This window comes from Falco rusticolus, chromosome 5 (assembly GCF_015220075.1).
Source record: "Falco rusticolus isolate bFalRus1 chromosome 5, bFalRus1.pri, whole genome shotgun sequence".
NCBI lineage: Eukaryota > Metazoa > Chordata > Aves > Falconiformes > Falconidae > Falco > Falco rusticolus.
Window position 1 is genome coordinate 62,314,689 of NC_051191.1, and position 21,069 is coordinate 62,335,757.

Sequence of the window (21,069 nt, forward strand, 5' to 3'; positions counted from 1 at the left end):
TCTTGTGGGTCAGCGATTTCAGGATCACCTAGGACATTACACGTCAAAACGTTTAAGCTCTGTTCTACAGGCAGCAGGTAACTCACAGGGGTCACAAGTCCGGTCGCGACAGTGCAGCGGAGCTGCGGGGGGCTGCTCCCGCGCGCACCCCCGCGTGCGGCGCTGCGCTCCGGTGCGGGGAGCGCCGCCAGCGCAGCGCATGCTCTGGCCCAGCTGCTGCAAACAGGCTCCTGGGTCCGGATTGCTTCATCCGGATGATTTCTGAAAAAACCTGCAGAGTCAGTCCCGCCGCCTCCGGCGGGTCCGTACTGTTGATACGCCTCGAAGGCTGGAGCGCCCAACGCCGTGAGAGAGCAGCCGGGGAAGCAAAAACCCGTGCGGCCCGGCCCCTGCTGCCTCGGTGTTGGGCCCTTGGGAAGGCAGAAGGAAAACGGCGGAGAAGCGGGGGACGGCAGAGGCCGGGACCCCGGCACCCGTGAGGTGCGGGGCAGTGCTCCCGCCCGCAGCAAGCCCGCAGAGCGCGGCTCGGGGCGCCGCCTCGCCCTCCCCGAGGCCGCCGCCAGGTGTCGCCAGGTGTCGCGGCGGCGCTGCCGGAAGCGGGGCGGGCACTGGGGGCGGCGGGATCCGCCCGCCCGCCCCGGCGCACGGCAGCGCGGTGAGGGGCCGGGCCGGGCCGGGTCGGGCCGCGCCGGGCGAGGCGGCGGCCGCCGGCAGGCCATGCTGCTAAAGCTCCTGCAGCGTCAGACCTATACCTGCCTGTCGCACAGGTATGGGCCCTGCCTCTGCCTCGGGGGCCTCGTCCTCATGATCGTCTCCGCCCTGCAGTTCGGGGAGGTCAGTACGGCGCCGCGCCGGCGTGGCGTGGCTGCCCCCCTTCCCCTCCCTTCCTGCGGGCAGCCCCGGCCGGGCCGTGCGGAGCCGAGCGGTGCCGGCGGGGAGAGGCCTGTACGCGGGCGGCGCCCGGCGCAGTCCCGGCACGGCCCGCCGGGCGCGGGTGCCTTTCGGTTCGGGACTGTCTTTGCTCTCGGGAGCCGGGCGGTCGTCACGTCCCTGCGAGCAGCGGGCGCCTTCAGCGGGCGGCTGGGGTGTGCGCGCTGGCCGTGGCTCTGTATTTCCAGCACGTAAAGGGAGAGGACGGCGCTGCTGCTCCCCTGGCGTCCCGGGCTCGGTCCCTCTCGGGGCTCGGTCCCCCTCGGTCCCTGGCCGCCCCGCGGGCCGCCGTGTCGGTGCGGTGCGTGGCGCTGGCCGCGGGGCTGCGGGACCGAGGGTCCGCACCTCCCCTCCCGCGGGCCGGGGCCGCCGTGCGGGAGCGCCCCCGGGGCAGCACTGGCGGGCCCTGGCGGGGTGTCCCCGGGGAGCCTGGCAGCGAGGAGCCGCGGCAAACCTGCCAGCTCCAGCAGCTGGCGGCCTGTTTTGGGGCAAGTTTTTCCCGCTTCCCCCATCAGGTGATTAATATACCGCTGTATTTTGGGTTTATTTGACTTTAAAAGCCCGTGCTGGGTGTAACCTTCCTTTCAAATGGGAACCGGGAGTGACAAAATCTTTCTCCATCCGAATTTAAAGAGTTAAATGTAGCCTCTCCAAGCTGCCTTCAGCTCAGCGGGGTCTGTGACATTGCTCTCTGCTTATTACTTATTACTTATTGCCTGCTGTTTTTTAAATGATGCAGTATAACTTCTGATTTTTATATATATGATTTTATGCAAGTGCATAGTATATTTTAAAGTTTCATTTCAGATTACCCTATTTGTTTTGGAAATCATCGACTAAAGCATCTGTAGGGGAAAAAAACTCCAATTGTTCTTCAGTGTGGTGTTTGAAAATATAGCAAGTATTCAGGGACTTACAGTATTTTTGTCAGTGTAAAAGGGTGGCATGTGTTAAATGCAAACAGACAGGAATTTCCTGATTCCTAAACTTCCTTGGTTTTTCTCTCTGTTTTCTTCTCTCTTTTATTTTGATGGGCTTTCAGATACAGAAAAAAATCAAGAGTCGTAAAGATTATTATCTGAAGCTCTTGAGTGTAGCATGGTCAAAACTTTTATTTTGTGTATCTGTACCTCTTTTTTTTTGCATGAAGTACTTCATCCCTGCTGTCTTATAGGGTTCACAAGTTCCTGAAGCACTTGATAAGCCATCAGCAAATTCATAGTGTAGTACTTCTAGGCACCTGTTTGTACAATTCTCAACTTGGATTGTACCTCTTGGTGCTGTGAAACTTTGAGTGTAGTTTTGCATTTCTTCAGAATGACAACTTTAGGATTTCTTAGAAACTTCTTAAAAAACACTTTGGTAGTTGTCCAAGCTATGGCTGATTTCGCTGAGAATAAGTGAAAATCACTGCTCAGAATTACTTTCCTACCAAATCTTAGTTTGCTACTTCTGGCCCTTTTAGAGCTACTTTTAGAACTATTTGGAAAGCTTAGATACTATTTAGACAGTGAGCAAAGATCTGGCAGATTCCTGTAGGAGTAAACTTTCAAAATGATATGTTGAGAAAAAAGAAAATTGACCAGCAATGTTTTTTAAAAAACAAAGACGCCAAACACTAGCAAAACCCCCACCCTTTCTGGTATGACCATACAGAAACCTAGAATAACTTTTTTTTTTTTTTTTCTCTACAGTGGTCATGAGTGTTCTTGGTAAGCTATGTTTGTGTGCATTTTGCTTTTTACTTTAAATCATAAAAGTGATGTGTTCTGGTAAACAGTGGTAGTTTAAGGCTTTAGGAGAGCCTAGGCTTCTGAGAGCAAACACTGTTAGACCTTTTCTGACGACTGTAGTGGGAATGGAAAACACTTATCATCTTCAGTACAAAGTCCATGAGGCAACAACTGTTAAAATACATCACTGTTCTGAGAATGAAACCAAGAAATCTTTCTAGTAATTACTAGCTCAAATATTTTTAACAATCTATGGGGAACTGTCAAGCAATAAAAAGCAGTGTGGTGCAATGCTTATCAGACCCTAGTGTTGGAGCAGCGTTTGCAGTTCTGCTTTTCCCCCCACCCCTAGAGCCAGCTTTTTTGTCCTGGTAGGCAAAACTAGATCTGCTTGCTTAGATTCATACTAGTATCAATAATAATGGTGGTGTAAAAATGAATGGCTAGGGGAAATAATTTGGGACTGATAATGGTGTCCTCACAGCCTCAAGCTGAAAATTAGCTTGATTTCAAGAAAAAAATCTTGAGCTTACTGAAATAACAGTGCATTAAGCATGATTCAGGAATATTTCTGCAAAAATGTGTAGGGTAGCCTGATTTAAGCTAATGCTGTAACCTAGCTGTAAGATGAGCTTTAAGTTTTAGGACAGTTTGGTTGTACCTGTCAGCCCTTCTTGGCTGTCCTTCCGTAGGTTGCTCAGCTTGGTGCAGTGTTTTATAACTGGAATATGCCAGAGCCTCTGTTATCACCCGTCTGATACAGTATCTCTTAATAGAGGGTGTCTCTCCCTCTTTTTTTTTTTTTTTAATGTTGTTCACTTTGTGGTTTTATAGTATCAGTATGCAAACTTGAAGAGCAAAGAGGCCTCCAGGCATTATTGCAACACAAGTAAGGTGACAGGAGGGAACAGTTACAGGAAAAAAAAGTATCAGGTGGGAAGAGCTTAAATGTTTTTTCTAAATGAGTTTCTCAAGTTGACTGTCCTGGATCTTTTTGATTATAGATACACAAAGGCAAAAAGCCAAGGCTTGAACACTTAGCCTTTTTCTTCTGGAAAATCATATTATTTGTATAATAAATTACATTCTTACTCAAATACTTCTGTATTTCTTCTAGAAGCAGATCAGTCAGTGTATGTCAATTCATCATTATCAGTAGTAGCAGATGTTTCACTATGTGCTGTATTAAATTAGTGTATTTGGCAGAAGGATGTAATGATTTATGCAAGAAAAAGTGTAATAGTATGTTTTTAAGACACTTTCTGACTTGAGTATTTAAGGGAGGAGATTTTATGCTCACCTGGGACATTGTGTCCTTTGTGTAAGGGGAATGAACTTGCACAGATGTGATCTTGGTTACAAAGAGACCGTTTGTAGCTTTGGCAGGAACTGTGTGTGTGCATGGACTTGTCACCTAGCCACATGATGGGGCTTCCCTGCTCTCTAGAAGGCTTTAATTTGCTTTAGTGGGCATGAGAGAAGAGATGTGTATCTTCTTAAAAGGGACGGAGGTAGTCTTTATGCTATAGTTTCGGATGCTGTTTCAGAGAAATGGTATATTTCAGTGTTCCTGTAATACAAGAAATAAGCAATAAAAATTTAAATCTAGGAAGAGTGGTGTAAAGTAAGTACTAGTCTTCCCTGATATTTTTTTCCCCTCTCCAGTACGTATAAATACATACTTCTCGAGGTAAAATAAGTCACTACGCCTTCATCTCTAAATCTCTCAGCACAAGATAAGGTTGGACTTTCACTGTAAAAGATAGCATAGCAATTTTATCTCAGAGTAGAACCTAAATGTCTTATATTATTTTTATCTCAAATTACTTATGCTTTTTTGCTGTATTGAAGCATATTAAGCATTTTTAGTGTTGAAAAGTCATGGGTTTTTTATTTAGAGCCATGATGCGAGATACTTTGTTATTAATGGAAACATAACTGTGTGCCTTTGTTTTGTGTATGTATATATATGTACAATTAAGAATGGGAACAGAATGTAAAGTTGCAGCTTTCCATAGTAAGAATTGGCTTAAGATTGATTTGCTGTCTAGTTAATTTATGTAAATGCCTGGGAATGGGGACAGCTGGCAAAGTGGCCCACAGTTTGATGTTTTAGCGAAGCAGCCTTGATGGCTGGATAAAGGTGGGGAAGACAACCCTCCCTTCAGCTGAGTGTTCCCACCATTTCTCACCAGCTCCAACAACCACGTAGAGGAAGGTCAAGTGCTCTGGTTTTTGAAGGTTCATCTTTCTGTTGGTCTCGCTTCGTGACTTGGCTCACTGCAGGACTGGGCGAACTGTCAAGCTAAAGGGGGGTGGCAGAAATGCAGGGGGGTGGAAGGGAGACTGCAGAAATGCTATGCTGTTGGGTTAATCTGTGTGCAACGTAAGACTTCATCTGTATTGGGAAAGAGCTATTGTGTTTAAATTTATGGCCGGTTCAATTTGCATAATTTGATATGGCCTGTCTGTTTGCAAAGCTCAGATTTCAGAGGTGTATACACTTTAATATACCCTGTATGAGAACAGAAAAGAAGACAAGCAAAATTATGTGGGGTGGGGTAGGGATTTCCTGCTTGTATTGAAGTATATTTATTTTAGGTATCAGTTTTGGGAAAACATTCCTGAATTTTTATAGCCTAAGAGGTGAGGGGGAGGTAACCTAAATGAATAGTAGCTTAAGATGTGTGTCCGTAAACATGAAATCCTTTCTTGCAGATAAAAAAAAAAAAAAGTTTAAACCAAGTGCACTCTTAAGTTGTGGGTCTGGTTGCTGGCTCAGTGTAATAACAGTTTAGATTAAGATCTGGTCAGTTGTGCATTAATGCATAGATCAATTTGAATGAAATTGATTAAACATTTCAAAAGGAGAGTTGTAGGTGTCTAATTTTAGAGAGTGGTGATGTCAAGTGTTGGTGTTTTATTTTTCTCTTTTTTTTTTTTTTTTTCCTTTCCAGGTTGTCTTGGAATGGAGTAGAGACCAGTATCATGTTATGTTTGATTCATACAGAGACAACGTTGCTGGCAAATCATTTCAGAATCGGTGAGCTTTATTTGCAGTCAACAGAATTGCACACTTTACTCTTCAATGGATTTTCAAATATTCAAATCAAATATTTCAGATGGAGTAATGTACTGTTGAGTAGGACCTTATTTGTATGGGCTGTAAATCTGAAGCAAATTTTGAAGTTAGTGGTTTTAAAATTGTAAGTTAGTGCTTAATATCTCAGCTTGGAAGGTGTTTGGCATTTGGAAGCTCTAGTCATACCACAGTTTACATTTGAAATGCATTTAATTCATCCAGTCTCTAATAAAACATCAAAATGGTGATAATGTTAACAATAAAGGGAGGACATGACGTGTTTTCCATATTAAGATAGGAAAATATAAATAGCGTTCCTGTGGGCTTAAAATTCCAACTGTCAATGTTTTGAAAAGTTTTTTTTTTTATTTACCTTACACTTTCTGTGACATCTCATGAGGGGCATTTAGTAGAGAAGTCACAAAGCTATTAAGAAGCTTTTTAAAGCTGAATGCATGGGAGGTAACTCACAGCAAGTTGGAAACCAAGTCCGAGGGGTCATATGTTTCAGTTGTGTTAGCTGCTACCTGTGGTTTCAATGTTTGTGTCTGAATAGTCATGGGGTCTGTTGCTCAGGAAGTCAGTGGATTGTGAAGTGGTAGGTGGAAGAAGCTACTAAGGAGATATCATCTGACTCTTACATGTTGATATGCTTGATGGAAAAAAAAACCCAACACTGAAAGCAGATGTTTAATCTGCCTTGAGGTTTGTGGAATCACGGGACAGAAGAAATTATAAGATCAGTTTGTCACGCTTTAGCTGGTCTGAGATAACTCTATAATACATTGCATGGTGTTAGTGAATCCTGTATACTTTATACTCATCTCTTACCCCCCTCCTCCATTTTCCAAAGGATGATATATGAGCTGTATCACTTTGCTTCTCATCTGGATGATTACCTTAATGTTTACATGTTTGTCAGTACTGAAGTGAAAGCATGCTAGTTTGTTCCTGTCAGTACTAAAATGCCTGACTTTGTGATAAAGGACAGTGCTTTTATAAAATGATTGAGTTTGTCCAAAACAAAATCAAAAATGTTACTGTTGTGATGTTTTCTTACTTTCATTTTGGTTGTGTAAAGCACTCCTTAGCTGTGAATTGCAAGCAAAACATCTAGTGCCTGGAGAGGAGCTGTTGGCTGCCTGAGCAAAAGCTTGAGATTTTCATAATGGGTGCTTAAGTTATTCCAGTTCACCCACCCACCTTTAATACTGGTACGCTGGGCATGGCAGGGAGGTTTGTTTTGATGTTTGTGTGCAGATACCAACTTCCCATAAAAATTCATACTAACAAAGAGTCTTTGTGGAGATATACTTTTAGGCATCTGTTAACTTTTAGAAGTCCTTTGTCAGGGTGTTTTATTGTTGTCAAGTTTTTTTGTATTATTGTCGAGTTTGTTTTTATTATCAAATTTCACAAATGCAGTAAGGGACCCCGTTTTGCAGTATGCACTGTACTAGTGGTAGTTTGATGGAGTTTTGAGGCTGGCATTGATGCAATGTTTAGGTCATGTGGTTTTTACATAAACTGAGGATTCTGGACTTCCAGTTTTGATCCTACCTTATCTGTTGATTTTAATAAATTCTTATTTTAGTGTTAGAGAAAAATAATCAAAATTGGAGAACAGGAAGCTTGTTGGTTTGGAAATTAAGCAGATCCACTGCTTAGTGGACAGTAAAATCTGTGTGGTCTTTAGGAAATATTAATGGACCTTCAACTGAATTAGTGTTATCTTCTAGGAACTTTGCAAGAAAACATCTCTGTCCTTGTCAAACAGTTGTGTTATAAACTTTTATAAAGAAAACAGTGTAACATGTAGACAAATTTGTGCATGTGGGCAAGCTCTGTACGATTATAAACTCAAAAAGCTGTTCTTCCCGAGTAACATAAAACCAATGAAGTTGCTAACATCATTAGTTACACCATTTAAATGTTCTCTGCTAGACCAAGGAAGACTTCTTGTTTTGCCTCATTTATCAACTGATTTGGTTTGCTTTTCCCTCCTGTTCATGTCCTTTGGCATCCCAGCTGTTGCACTTTCTAGGTAGTCATGTCAGCTGCTAAACTTCCTACTTAACATTGCCCAGACGCTTACACAGCTTGTGACAGTGGCATAGAGATTCCAGGGCTTTTTACTGAGCCACTTCATTCAAACCCATTTTTGAAGACTTAGTTTTGTTATGAAAATGAAACAACAACAAAAAAGAGGAGAGAAAGAAACTAAATAATGAAGTTGCAGGCATGAGTGTCTTGAAAGAGAACTGTATTTCATTACTCTCCACCAGCAAATTCTGCATTTTGGCAAGTGCTGAAGTGTAATTTTGCTATTGCAGGACATGGCCTGATCATATTTAAAACTCCAAAATCTATATGGAAACAAAATGTGAAGGAACAGTCCTTAGCTTTTCAAATGTACAGACTCATTTCAGTACAGTACAGCAAGTGAGAGCCATTTATTGTTGAGCAGAGAGAGGCAGGAGAGACAAGATGCACCAGTTCAGAGCCGAGAGGTCCTGAAGCCAAAATAGCAATGGAATAGCTGAGTTGCCATTGATGGGTAATTACAGAGATTTAGGAGAGCCAAGAAGTTTACAGTGGGGAGCTTAAGGCCATAATGGACTTACACTTGTTTGTAAAGAGGCCCAGCAAGGTTGGACATCACCGTATGGTAGCTTGGGAGAGATCCAGAGGCTGCTGTACTCCTTCAGCAACAGTGGATACTGAGGCAATGAGACTTTCTCTTCTAGCAACAATCTGTGAGCATGGCTGTCACGCGTAAACAAAGGCCACAGGTATGGAAAATGCTTCCCAGCAGGTGCATAGAAAAGGCAGCACGTGACAGGTCTCCTGTCCTGTATGGGAGAGCTGGTGGCTTTGTCTTTGTCTTCAAGCAGGATCCTGTTGATTTTTATTTTTTTTAGGTCTGCAAGTAAAAAATGGGTACGTTTTTGAAAGAGGAAAATGTAAAGGAGTATCCAAAATAAGCCTTGACGTATTGTCTGGGGGTCCCCAAAGTCTGCGTTTGCTGATATTAAAAGCAGTAGCAAATGGGGAAATTAATGATTTTCTGTAGAAAGGAGTTAACATAATTTATATTTAGGCAGATCATCTTGGGTTTAGTCTGTTTGTCAGAGTGGTATTTGTGATGAAGACCAAATGTATAAATCCACATGAAGGAGAAGTGCAGCTACAGAATTTGAGGGAGAAAGTTTTTGATCTTTTCTGACCTTGAACTATTTGCAAAAGACTCTGCATATGAAAAATAGCATTTGAGAGCAATAAAGCAGAAGTGGCTCTCTTGTTCCTTTTTAGTTTTAAAGCAAAATGCCAATATGTGCATTTCAAAATAAAAATTCTTAATACTTTTTAAGAAGCCATGAAACCAGCTAGAAAGCTTTGGCAAAGACCAAAGAGCTGAAAACTTAACAGTGTTACTGATCCTAATTGGGAACAACAAATTAATTTGTGTATGATATCTGGTTTTATTACTATGTTTGATAACCACTACTTTCTCAAACTATGTTGTAAAAATGCATTAAGAAAATTTATCTGAGTATTTGGATAAATTTTAAGCAATTATGCTAGTGGATCTGCAAACAGTTCGCTTGCTTTAGTTGCCTTTTTCACTAGTCTCTATTGCCACTGGTAATGAAGGATGAGCTTGCTGTGCCTGGGTTAGTTCAGAGACATAACCTGCATCTGACCAAAAATACCTTTTCTCTCTGGAGTTTATTAGCATTGGCTGTACGTGGTGTCATTTCAATGCTAAAAATTAAGTATAGCAGATTACATAGTTATATGTGTTACTGCATAGAAACACACTTTTAGCAAATGATAAATTGGGGAGAGGCTTCATAGAAGTCAAAATTGCCTCATACCTTAGAAGGAGTTGGAGTAGGGGTTTTGGGTAGGGGTTTTTTTTGACATTTTATGTTCTTCACTGAAGCCTGGGTAAACTCTGCACTTTGCCCAGAAGTCTGAGTGTTGAGCATTTTTGAAATTGGCTGACTTGTCAGGTGCTTCCACCTAAAACACTGTTGTCCTAGCTGTAGCATTCAAGGGACTGTCAATCCAATAATTTAACAGATCACAACAAAAGTAGAAAAGGTCTAAGAGCTCCTGCATTGAATTTCTACTCTGTGGAGGACTTCTTAGTTCAAAACATGCCTTGAGTTGCACTTGTTAATGAACCAGAAGCTAGTGCATGTCAGAGGCAAGAGAGATGTTCTGGGTGGTGCTGGGGAGGGCAGCGCTGCTTCTTAGATGGTCAAACTGTCTCAGAATGACCTACCATTATCCTCTGAAGTGTCATAGCTCAGTTGGGAGTAGTGATTGAGTAAAAAATGTTCCTGAATATTGTGCTGTGACCAGCTACTGGCTGCCCTTTTAGCAAATTTTGTAGTTCAGTTATTGAATCTCAGCTGGTAGGAAATGGAGCTCAGTGGAAGTTGTCTGCGTGGCATACTGTGCAAAGGAAGGTAGAGGAGATACTCCGGGTCTTTAAATGCTTTTTGAAGGAATGCAGGGGGTGGGTAGGGAACACCTTTCCTTGGAAACCTCATTGTGTGACCCTGTGTATCTATCATAGCATTATAGAAGTGCTAAGCGCTTGCTAGGCCGTCTTCAGCTCAGGAAAGCATTGAGTAGTTGACACTGGAACTTTTGAAAATAATATTTGGGGAATCTTCCTGTCGTCTGGGAATGAGAGGTTCACCTGTGGCAGCAACCTGGAGTATTTGTTGAAACAAAACTGTGGGCCATGTACAGAAGATTATCATAAATAAATAGAAGAAAGGTACTCCAAAACTTTTCGTTCTTCTGCCTTAGGTATGCTAGAAAATGCATAACTGTCCCGAAGCAGCCCCAGGATATTAAATTGTGTCAAGAACGAATTTGACTGCTGTGTCTAGAGTGTTAATATATGTACCCTACTTAGGTTGTTGGTTTATGAAATGCCCTGTTGCTAATATCTAAGAGGCATTCCTAGGATAGAGAGTTGGTCCTGCTGAGGCCTTATTAGCTCTGTGCAATTAAATAACAGCAAGTATGATTTAAGTCTTTATACTTTGTGCTGTCCTGTCTAATGTAGTTAGTGAATTAAGGATGTGCCTGGATGCTGGTACTGGTTTATGAAATATTTTATGGGCTCAAAGGAGTTGGATTATAGGCTAATGTAAGTGAAATTTAGAGCATAAAGTTCTGAACTGAGTTACTGAACTGTTATAGCCACTTTAGATCCTTTTTGGTTTTATGTCTGTCCTGTTTTGTCAAAGGCTTGTGTAAAATTAAGAGATGATATATATATATATATAGCTAAAGAGAAACTTTTTGCTTTGTCTAGTTCACAGCCCAGACACCAAGTATTTCTTTGTTAGACATAAATCTCTATTGTAGGATGCCACAAACACCTGTAATGTAATATTAAACAGCTCATGTAGCTTTCATTTGAATTGTGTAGGCTTTGTTTACCCATGCCGATTGATGTAGTATACACCTGGGTGAATGGCACAGATGTTGAACTGATCAAAGAATTGCAACAGGTCAGAGAACAGATGGAGGAAGAACAGAAAATAATGAGGTAATAATCTTATGTATTTTTTTCCCTTTAACCAACAACAGCACTCTAATGCAGTACAGCCCTCCTGGTTTTCTTCCCATGTTACTCAACATGAAAATTCAAAGCATATTTTTCTCACTTCTCTGATTATTTGAAAAACCTTGTTTCAATTCTACATTTAGCTATGAAACGCCATCAAATCAGAAAAGTGTTTGACATTTGAAGCATAATAATTTGAAGTAACTAAGGCTGTCCTGTCTTTTAATTTGCAAAATGCCATGCAGAAAACTGTTCTCTGTGTATGTAATTTTGTATTGTATTTCTGTAAGTTGGTTTGTAAATAATAATAAAACCATATATCAAACGTATAACCTCTCTTCACCCAATGGGCTTAATAAAATCTTGAGCATATGTTTATTAGAGGCTTCTTTTTAAAGTTAGATTTGTGGTCTCCCTAACACTGAAACTGAGAAAGAGGAAAAGAATTTATTCATGTTATAAAGGTATGAGTCAGCCTTCTGACTAAGGAAAGACATGTATTGCTGCATTTGATGTTATAGATTGTGCTACAGTTCTGCAAAACTGCTGATCCAAGGCTTCATACACGGGCTGCTGCAGATACCTTGGATTACGTCTTGTAACTATTGCTTTAGTTCTTAATAAGCAGTTTTGTAGTCACATGATCTATTTTGGCCAGAAAATGTACTAGCTGGAAAAACAAGTCTGTATTTTAAGGGTTGTAATAATCTGAAATCCAGAAGTGAGCAGATTGATCTGATTCTTGGCATATTATGATTTGCAATTTGGGTACCACTGACAATGTGATGACAAGTGAAATTCTGGATCTTTGTTTTGCTACCTAAACAATGAAAGTATTAGTAGAACTTTAAACCCATTAAGTTTAGACATCTTAAACATAGACATGATCTGTGCTCTGAAAAGCTTTCAAATTGATACTGATCTTTTCCTAAAAGTTTGTATAGCAAATGTTAGTGGGTTTAGCTTTGTCATCATTTGTGCTATGGTTCCCATTTTATAAAGTGAAAAACACATATATCTTTTTTCCATAACACTGATTTGGAAAGTCAATTATCAAGCTTACAAGCAAGACTCATGTCCATGCCATGTTCATTACTTACAGGGGCACCTGTTCTCTCCCTTATAGATGATTTTTTTTTCATGTACTTTGAAAACGTTTAGCACTGTTACGTTAGCTGTTTCATGGGATCAAGATAACTGCAGAAGACAAAGGTGTCAACTTTTGTTCTCTGCTATTGAGTGTGTATTTTGTGTTGCATAGCAAAGCTTAGTAAGTTGTAACTTTCTCCTTGAATAATGCCTGGATTGAGCTAGTCGTGGATCTAGATGCTTTATTCTTCAGTGGGAGAGAGTAGCTTGATGGATGGTGGTTCTTTTTGTTGGTGTGTGTAGAAGGGTGCCCTTCTGATATTATTTTGATTATTATTTAGCATCAGCACTGCGCTACCTTTATATTAATCCTCATTAGCTTCTACGCGTACATGGCAAATGCATGATAGACCTTATCGGAATATTTGTTAGGCAAAACAATCAAGTCAATGTAGTTTCATGTCACTTCTTCCTGGTTTCCTACCAGGGTTTTCAGTGTCAACATCAGTTTCATTAGGTAATCTAATAATAACCTCTGAAAATCCTGTTAGCAAAGAGTCCTGCTACCACAGCTGTCAACACAACCAAGAATTTCTGAGCTCTGCTGCATGAGGGTAAGTGAAGGGCACGTGTGTCAGCCTGTGCTTGCCTTGGCAAGGCCAGTGGCAAGACCTTGGCAGTCTTATAACTGGGTTATTGGTGCTTTCACAGCATGTCCCTGACTCAATTATCAGTCTGAAATTAGTCTAAATTCCTTTCTGTCAACTCAGTGTTATTTAATATAGTTGTTTTAATTTGTAACAGGGAAATCCTCGGAAAGAATGCAACAGAACCAACAAAGAGGAGGTGAGTTTTTGTCGATTTGGATGTAAATTGGAATAAATTGTATCTTGCTCATTGTTACCTGAAAGCAGATGCTGGTTGGGGATGTTGTTTGGTTTTCTGTATGTCACTTCAAGAAAAGCTAACAGCATGATAATATATGTACTGAATAAAAATAATGTTATTTTGACATATATGAATGAGCTTCTTAAAATGTGACAATTTCTGAAGTTCAGAAAGTGTATCCTTGCCAGTGGTTAGGCTTAGTTCCAGTTACGAGTGTGGATTTTTAATGAATATGTACCTGGAGTTTTATAATTCAAAAGCATTTCCACATTGCTTTCACCTGCTGTTTGTGTACACAGTGGTGCAAGTAACTGTCTGTGGAGGGTGCAAGTCCCTTGTGGATCTGCTGTCAGAAAGTGGCAGGGCCTGGTCTGTCCTGTTCCTCGTTTGGTTTGGTCATTCTGTTAATTTAAGAGATCTTTAGAAGGTCTGTTCTGTGGGCAAACTTTGAAATCTTGGAAACTTTTTTTGGGGGGAAAAATAAAAAAAGGAAGACAGGAATGAACTAAACTATAACAGCCAGATATGTACCTTCTGCAGCAAAATACATGTTCTCCTATAGAAAAAATTGATCAGATTTTACAAAAACATCTCAAAACCATTGATTTTTGACTTAATTTTTTTACTAATGTTAAGTATACCTTTGGTATTTTGCTGTAGTGAGAAGCAACTGGAGTGTTTGCTGACATACTGCATCAAAGTGCCAATGCTTGTCCTGGATCCCGCACTGCCTACCAACATCACACTGAAAGACCTGCTGTCCATTCATCCTGCTTTAGAAGCTGCTAACAATATGTTCTTTATAGCAAAACCAAAAAATCCTTCTACCAATGTGACAGTAATTGTTTTTGATAGCCCTAAGGATGGTAAGAACCTATTTGTCAGATTCCAGCCAATTTTCTAGAGGAAGCTTTTTAGTAAGCTTCTGTGAATTAGGGTTTTTTTTTCCTCCAATACTGACTCTGCCACTAATTTTCTGTTTGACTTTGGCAAGTCATTCAGTGTCTCTTGCCCTCAGTCTGTTCCTTTAAATGATGACATTAATGATACTGTTTGCTTACCTCCCAGACAACTGATGATTAGAGTTCCATGCTTTAAAAGACTATTGCAAAACAGGTTTGATATCTGAATATCTGTGTTGCAGTGATAATCTCAGAAGACTGAGGAAGATTAGTTTTAGAAATCCTCTTGTAATTGCTGTGAAGTCTAGTTTGAATATTGTGCAATAAGTTCTGCCCTTGTTCAAAGGACTGAAACAAAATTGTCCATGTGGTCAGGGTATATAAGTAGGACCTTAGAGCAAGTATGGGCTTCTTACTTTGTTTGATACGTAGCACCTGACCACTACCACCCACCAGCCCAACTAATGGTGTTTGTTTTGCCTCCAAGAATTATTTACCACTTATAAAGACTACTCTTCGCACCATAAATATTCAGATTTTTTAATTTGGAAAAGTATATATTGGTTGCTAGAATATACAAAAGAAGTGACGTTCAGTTTTTGATTTGCAATGTATTTTATGTATTCTAGTGGAAGCTGCTCATTCTGGAATGTTAAAAGACAACAGCAAACATATAGTATGGAGGGGTTACTTGGTATGTACTTCTAAAACCTATTGCTTAGCTTTTGTATGTATTAAATTTTTAGTACATTTTTTAGAGAGTGTTTCTGTGTTGTTCTTTTTCTATAACTCACATGTAGTAAGAATTGAAAGCTTTTATAATAACTAATTTCAACTTTGAAGTTTGGGTTAAGTGACAAAATAGACACTGTTAAATCTGTCACCTGATGAAGGATTGACAGACAAATGTGAATTATTGCAGGTTTTAAAAGGTCTTTATACCCTGTTTTCTTGTTTTTAGACTACAGACAAAGAAGTTCCAGGTCTAGTATTAATGCAAGACTTGGCCTTCCTTAGTGGATTTCCAGCTACATTCAAAGAAACAAATCAGCTACGAACAAAACTACCGGAGAGCCTGGCCTCTAAAGTAAAACTGGTAAGGGTCTGGAGGAAAGAGTAACTTAGTTGTATTGGTCTTTCGGAATGGTTCATATACGGGATCTCACCCACCTAGGAGACTTAGGATGTTTCTAATAGTAATCTGGTTTTCTGTTTGACTCTGTTTTCTTGAGTTGTGAAGAGTAGTAAATAGTGACTCAAGTAGTTGCCTTCAAAAGACCAGTTGTCCGTTCTGTGACTGCAAGATACATTAGGCATTAGATTTGCTAGCCTGTAACTGATTAAAAAGTACTAGCCTTATCAGTTTCTCTGAGCCATTTGCTACAGGCTGTTGTCTGGCTGAAGCATACCCTATAACTGGCTTGTTTAATGCAACAGAATATTGTTTATGTAGCTTCTTAGCTTTTTTCGTCCCTCTTTGCTTTTAGAAGAATTATCTTAATAGTAACAACACTGGATTGTTTCACAGCTGAATGCTGTATTTCTCTATGCCAAGTACTCTGTATGGTCTTGAGCAAGTTGCACTTGAACTTACCCACCTGCAAGGCAACAGTAGATCACAACTTCTGTGACTGTGGCATCTATTAACATTTTGTGCCTTCTATTCTTCCCTGCTGTTTTGGCATCTTTTTCTGTTACAGATAGGTAGATGTTTCAAAAGTTTGTGAAAATTATTGGCTTATGTATTGGAGAGAGATGTGATTGGTGGTGTGTGAAAGGGGCTGAGGCCAGGGCGTTTGTAGAGGACAAGTAGTTAGCAGGGATAAAAGGATGTCAGTCCCTTGGCAGTCTGGCTTTGTTAGTCTGATGCCCATTTGTAGGATGTGCTAATTCACTTCATGGTTCGTCCTTGGTGCTAGAATGAGCTGACTTCCTTTCCTTGTCGCTTTGTTTGGTAGGCTGGGTTAACAAATCTTGTATTCTGCTATTGCCAAAAAGGTACTGTCTGACACCTTTCATAGGCTGGTCTCCATCTTAATACAAGCTGAATTTCACCTTTCTTGTCTTAGCTTGTGTTAACAAGCTGTCTTAGTCTTACTCAGGGTAGAAACCCTGGGAAGTAAATACTGAAACTGCTTAATAGACCTCTTATACAGTTATTTAAGCTCAAATAGCTCTTTGCTTTTGCTTTGTTTACATCTCTACATCATTCATAGAGAGTTACTATGGCTTTTCCTAGCCTTTATTTTACTAATTAATCAGTCAGTGCTCCTCCCACAGCACTGGCTCTCCGTTCCTCTCATTTTTCTGACAGCCCTTCCCTGTGAATTCCATTGTGGATTTGTCTGCCTTCATCATGATTGACTGGAATTTTTTACAGGATTTTAAATGAGGCATCACTAGAACTTTTTACACAGTGAAAAATATGTAGTATGGAGCTAACCCAAGGCTGCAGACTGTCAGAGACTTGCTGTGTGCTAGATTATGCTCATTGCAAACAGTGCTGCCACCATTCCTATGTAATCTCTTCCTTCCATTGCTGTGTATTGGTGCTGTTCATAAAAATTCTCTCTTGCTATTGTGAATGTGTCACTAGTTTGGGTGAGTGATGGCAGATGCACGCTGCTGTGGCCAAGGCATCCTTCCTTCTCTCTCTTAGTGGCACATTTGGTTAAATAGCAATGGATATTCATATGGTCAGTCTGCCAGTCTCCACTTGTTTTCTGTGCTATGGGTGTTTTTAAAATTTCTTTAAATGGTGTTCACTCTATAGAAATAAGATTGTTATCCAACAGGAGGAGGTACTTTGCTATATGAGATGTTAGGTTCTTATTTCAACGTTCCTCAGGCAAACTTGTTAATTAAATGCTTTCTGTGTTTGAGCCATCTGAAGAATTGTCTTTTTGTGCAGGTTCATCCATTTGGGTTTGGAGCCTTTTCTAGTTCCTCACCACAGCTTAAGTTACAGGTTCCTGGTAGTTTTAATATATTTGACTTAATGGAGCTGAAGAGCTCAGAATACCTTTGACTTCAATTACCATCTCTTTTTATTTGTTAAACTTGTCCTTCAACATTCAGAAATTTAGTAACAAATGTTCCTTAGTTATATTTTTTTCTGTTTCGATTTGAAATCAATTAGCTTATGTTTTCTTGACCTAGGGTTATTTTCTAGGAGCAGCTCTTCTGTAATGTTCTCATTAATTACCAAATTGGTATCTGAAATAACATTGCCTCTATCACTTCAGATTATTATTTGATGGAAAAGAAATCTGTCTGCTTCAGGTTCTGGGAATATATTGGAGCACCCTCCAAGGCAATGTTTATTCTCTGGTCGATCATCATAGACATAAGCTCTCATAGTAATGTAGTACTGAGGAATGTACCGCCCTCAAATATTACTTGGAATTTCATTCTCTGTCCCTTGGCATGTTGCTTTATGGTCTTTTTCCAAAATGAGTTCTTTTATCCATAGTACCCTACTTTTTTTTTTTTTTTTTTTTTTAATTTTTAAAGTTCTGGTGTCTTGGGCATTAACACTTGGTGTTCCTTTGTCAGAGTAACTTCTATGCGTCTTTCTTGGACACTTCATTATCCTTTGTCCTTGATATTTAATCAACTTCTTTCCTTCTGTCTGATGTCTGGTGTCATGGCTAGTAGAACATACTTTTAGTATAAGAATATATGTTGTTGTGGGTTTGATTTTCTGTTTTGTTTTTTTTTTTTTTTTTTTCTTGTACCCCATCTCTCCCCAGGTACTTTGTAACTTCATTAGTTATTTTGCTAATTGCATTATCTGGCTATTGTTCAAGTCAGTATTGATGCTTTTTCTCCTTAATACTTACTCCTGTGTAGATTTTTGCTTCCAACACTTGAGAAGTTCATGATTCTACCCAGGATTTCTGCTGTAAATCTGTCAAGCATAGACCTTACTCTTAAGTGGACCTGTGTCTCTTGTGCTATAATAGAGGCCTTCCATCTTTTATGGACACCTTAGAAGAATGAAATACTTGGATTTTTTGTAATTACTTTTGAGCCATCTGGTGTTTTTTTATTATCTTGTGGTGACTTGTGGAGCGATTCTGCCTGGACCTTAATTTTTTGATTGCATTTAATTTTTTTTCCTGTTTCATTGGATGATCCCTTTTCATCATCATTTTTCTATTCTGGTCGGATCTCCTAGCAGTATTAGTCCAACAAAAACCAAGATGGATGGATTCTTTCTGTGTTTCAGTTCTGCTTCTCATTAGCAGCTGGCTAATCTGTTGTCTGTATCCAAGCTGCTTGCTAGCTTTAACTCTTTAACAAATCTCAAAACTGTAGTTTCTCTGCATTTTTGCATTGCTGTCCAGATGAACGTAAAGGCTACATCTCTGGGGTATCTTAGATGTGTCTCCTGTCTCATTGTCTGGTTTTTATGGAAGTGACATCCTGTGCCTATTATCTTTCCACATGATTTTGCCTTACCCTGTCTTGGTTGTGTTTTTGTCTTTGTCGTCAGTCATGTGTCATCCAGTTGATCACAAATCTTTCTTTATGCTGATTCTCTTTTTCCCTGATGTGTTCTTACAGTTGTGTAAACATTACTGTTGTGATCAACTCATCTGTTCCGAAGACCTCCTCTTCTGCAACTGGATTAGGCATATCTCTGTATAAACACAATTTTTCTTGAGTATTGACACTATTCTGCAGTTTCTCTATCCATCCATCATTGCTGTCTGTGTTTTGTGTTTTTTTTCCTGGTGATGGGTGCTTTAGAATATTTGGATTGGGATTATTGTAGCCTTTGTGGTTATAGCAGCGTATTCTTCCCCAACCCATTCTCTGTTCTTGATAGCAGCAATTTATTTATGTTATACCTACAATGGAATGTATACATATATGTAAGAAATGTCTTACTTGCAAGGATAAACATTTTTACATATGAAGTGTGGATGAGGTTGTTTATATAGAAGCCTTTTCTAAGATCCCAGATCAGAATCAGTTATCGGTTCAGTGAATGTTATAGGTAGGCAGTTATAAACATAAGCAAGTGTGGTTTTCGCTGGAGAGAGAGATGCTGGGTTAGTGCTACAGTTAAGTAGAAGAAGGGTTGGTTGGTTACAGTCTCTGCTGAAAGTTGCAGTCATTCCTCTGCTGTTATCACTTCTGGAATCGAAGGTCTGAAGTGCTGCGAGATGCTGGGTAGAGAGGAAGAACGTTGCACCTGAGTTTAGGCTAGACTTGTGTCTCATAGCTGCCTCCTGATGCTTAATTGGTTTCTGCATGCTCTTGCTGGGTAGAGAGGAAGAACGTTGCACCTGAGTTTAGGCTAGACTTGTGTCTCATAGCTGCCTCCTGATGCTTAATTGGTTTCTGCATGCTCTAGGTGAGAAAGGGAGGAGTGTAGCTGTTGGTGCGTTTGTGTTGAATGTTGATAATACTGCTTTAATTGGATTGCTTTAGTTTGTTTGCAATCCCTCCTCAATCCAAAAGGACCAAAAATTGCTCTGACATCTGGGCCAGATGTTTCTTCAGCTGAAATATCTGAGAAAAGCAGCCGAGCTCAACTAGAGTGGGTTAAATTGTGAAGATTTACTATAAAAGGAATCAATTTCCAGGGTCAATCAGGTAGGTTATGGTCTACTAAATTTTTGTTCTTATGGCCTGCATTGTAATCTAATGATATGGACGTTTATTTCCAGACAAAAGGTAGGCAGTGGTGTGTCTGCTGATCCCATTTGTCGTTATGCATTGTGTGACTATGACAGATGTGGTTGACAATTGTATTTGGCTGCTTTTTGTTTTCCATGCTTTGTAACCGTGCATTAGTAAGCCGCTAGATGGAGGTGTTACTCTGGTTGTGCAGCTCTCTGCTGCTAAGCCTTATTTCTTCAAAGGCTGTTAAGATGTTACATTGCATCTATACGTGAAGAACTGATTACACACACACACACACCCTTTTCCTCGCTACCCCCATTTCTAAAGAAACCTATTATTGTTAAGCCTAAAAGAGACACTTGTGACTTAAAAACCAGATAGTGATGTGAAGGATTAAAAGGGCAAGGGGATTGGATTTCTTTGATTTTGTTTTTTTGAGGCTGTCATGCTAACGCTTTTTCACTGAAGTAGTAGACAGTAGTGAAAATTTTTGGAGAAGGGTGACTTTCCTTTCAAGATTTAATATCCTGATTGGTTCAAGGAAAACTGAGAGCTTGCAGATCTCCTTCCTTTGCAAAATATTTCCTCTTTAATCTGCATGCACACACACATACATATATATACGGACAAGTTATGTTGGAAACTAAGGACTGTAATGTGTCTTAATGACCTTGTGTTACCAGTGGAAGAAAACCTATATAGAAACCTGCAGGCACAGTGATGCTGGGTATTTGCTTTCCTCACTGCCTTGAGGGTGGGGGATCTGGGATTTTTACTGCTGCTCTTGTCGGTGTTGAAGGGGCAGATAGGTGGCTTCAGGAGCTAGTGTCATATATGTTCACGCAGTTGTAATAAGCTTTGTATAAAAAACCCCATAAGGCGCTGCGTTGGTTTTAGCTCTGTGGTGATCCTCCTACTGCGTTACCTTATAAAGAGAATTTGATAAATTTATAGACAACGACCTTTCATATTTGAAAAGTTTTTTTGTAACTCTTTAACACGACACATGCCCCCTCTCTTCCCTTGCTCTGTGGGTATATGAGTTTTCCCAGTATCCATACTGGAGCATGAAAAAAGGAGCATATTATTCCTTTAACAGTCAGCTTTGGCCATTAAGAAGATAAAGCATAATAATGTAAAGACTGGTTATGGGTCGAAGCCCCACCTCAGGAAGAAATCTGCTCTTGAGGCCTTTTATCTTGAGAACATGGA

At 40.2% G+C, this 21,069-nt stretch overlaps 1 protein-coding gene across 2 annotated transcripts in view; it reads left to right on the top strand.

The window, feature by feature from the left end:
• The first annotated feature begins 647 nt into the window (after positions 1 to 647).
• Positions 648 to 21,069, top strand: part of GNPTAB (N-acetylglucosamine-1-phosphate transferase subunits alpha and beta) — a 46,511-nt gene continuing 26,089 nt past the window's right edge. For both annotated transcript variants that reach the window (XM_037390639.1, XM_037390638.1), the window contains exons 1-7: positions 648 to 834; positions 5,621 to 5,706; positions 11,204 to 11,323; positions 13,235 to 13,276; positions 13,979 to 14,184; positions 14,850 to 14,914; positions 15,182 to 15,316. In XM_037390639.1, coding sequence (XP_037246536.1) covers positions 718 to 834; positions 5,621 to 5,706; positions 11,204 to 11,323; positions 13,235 to 13,276; positions 13,979 to 14,184; positions 14,850 to 14,914; positions 15,182 to 15,316 — 771 coding nt within the window. In that variant the 5' untranslated portion in view covers positions 648 to 717. The remainder of the gene's footprint in view (positions 835 to 5,620; positions 5,707 to 11,203; positions 11,324 to 13,234; positions 13,277 to 13,978; positions 14,185 to 14,849; positions 14,915 to 15,181; positions 15,317 to 21,069) is intronic.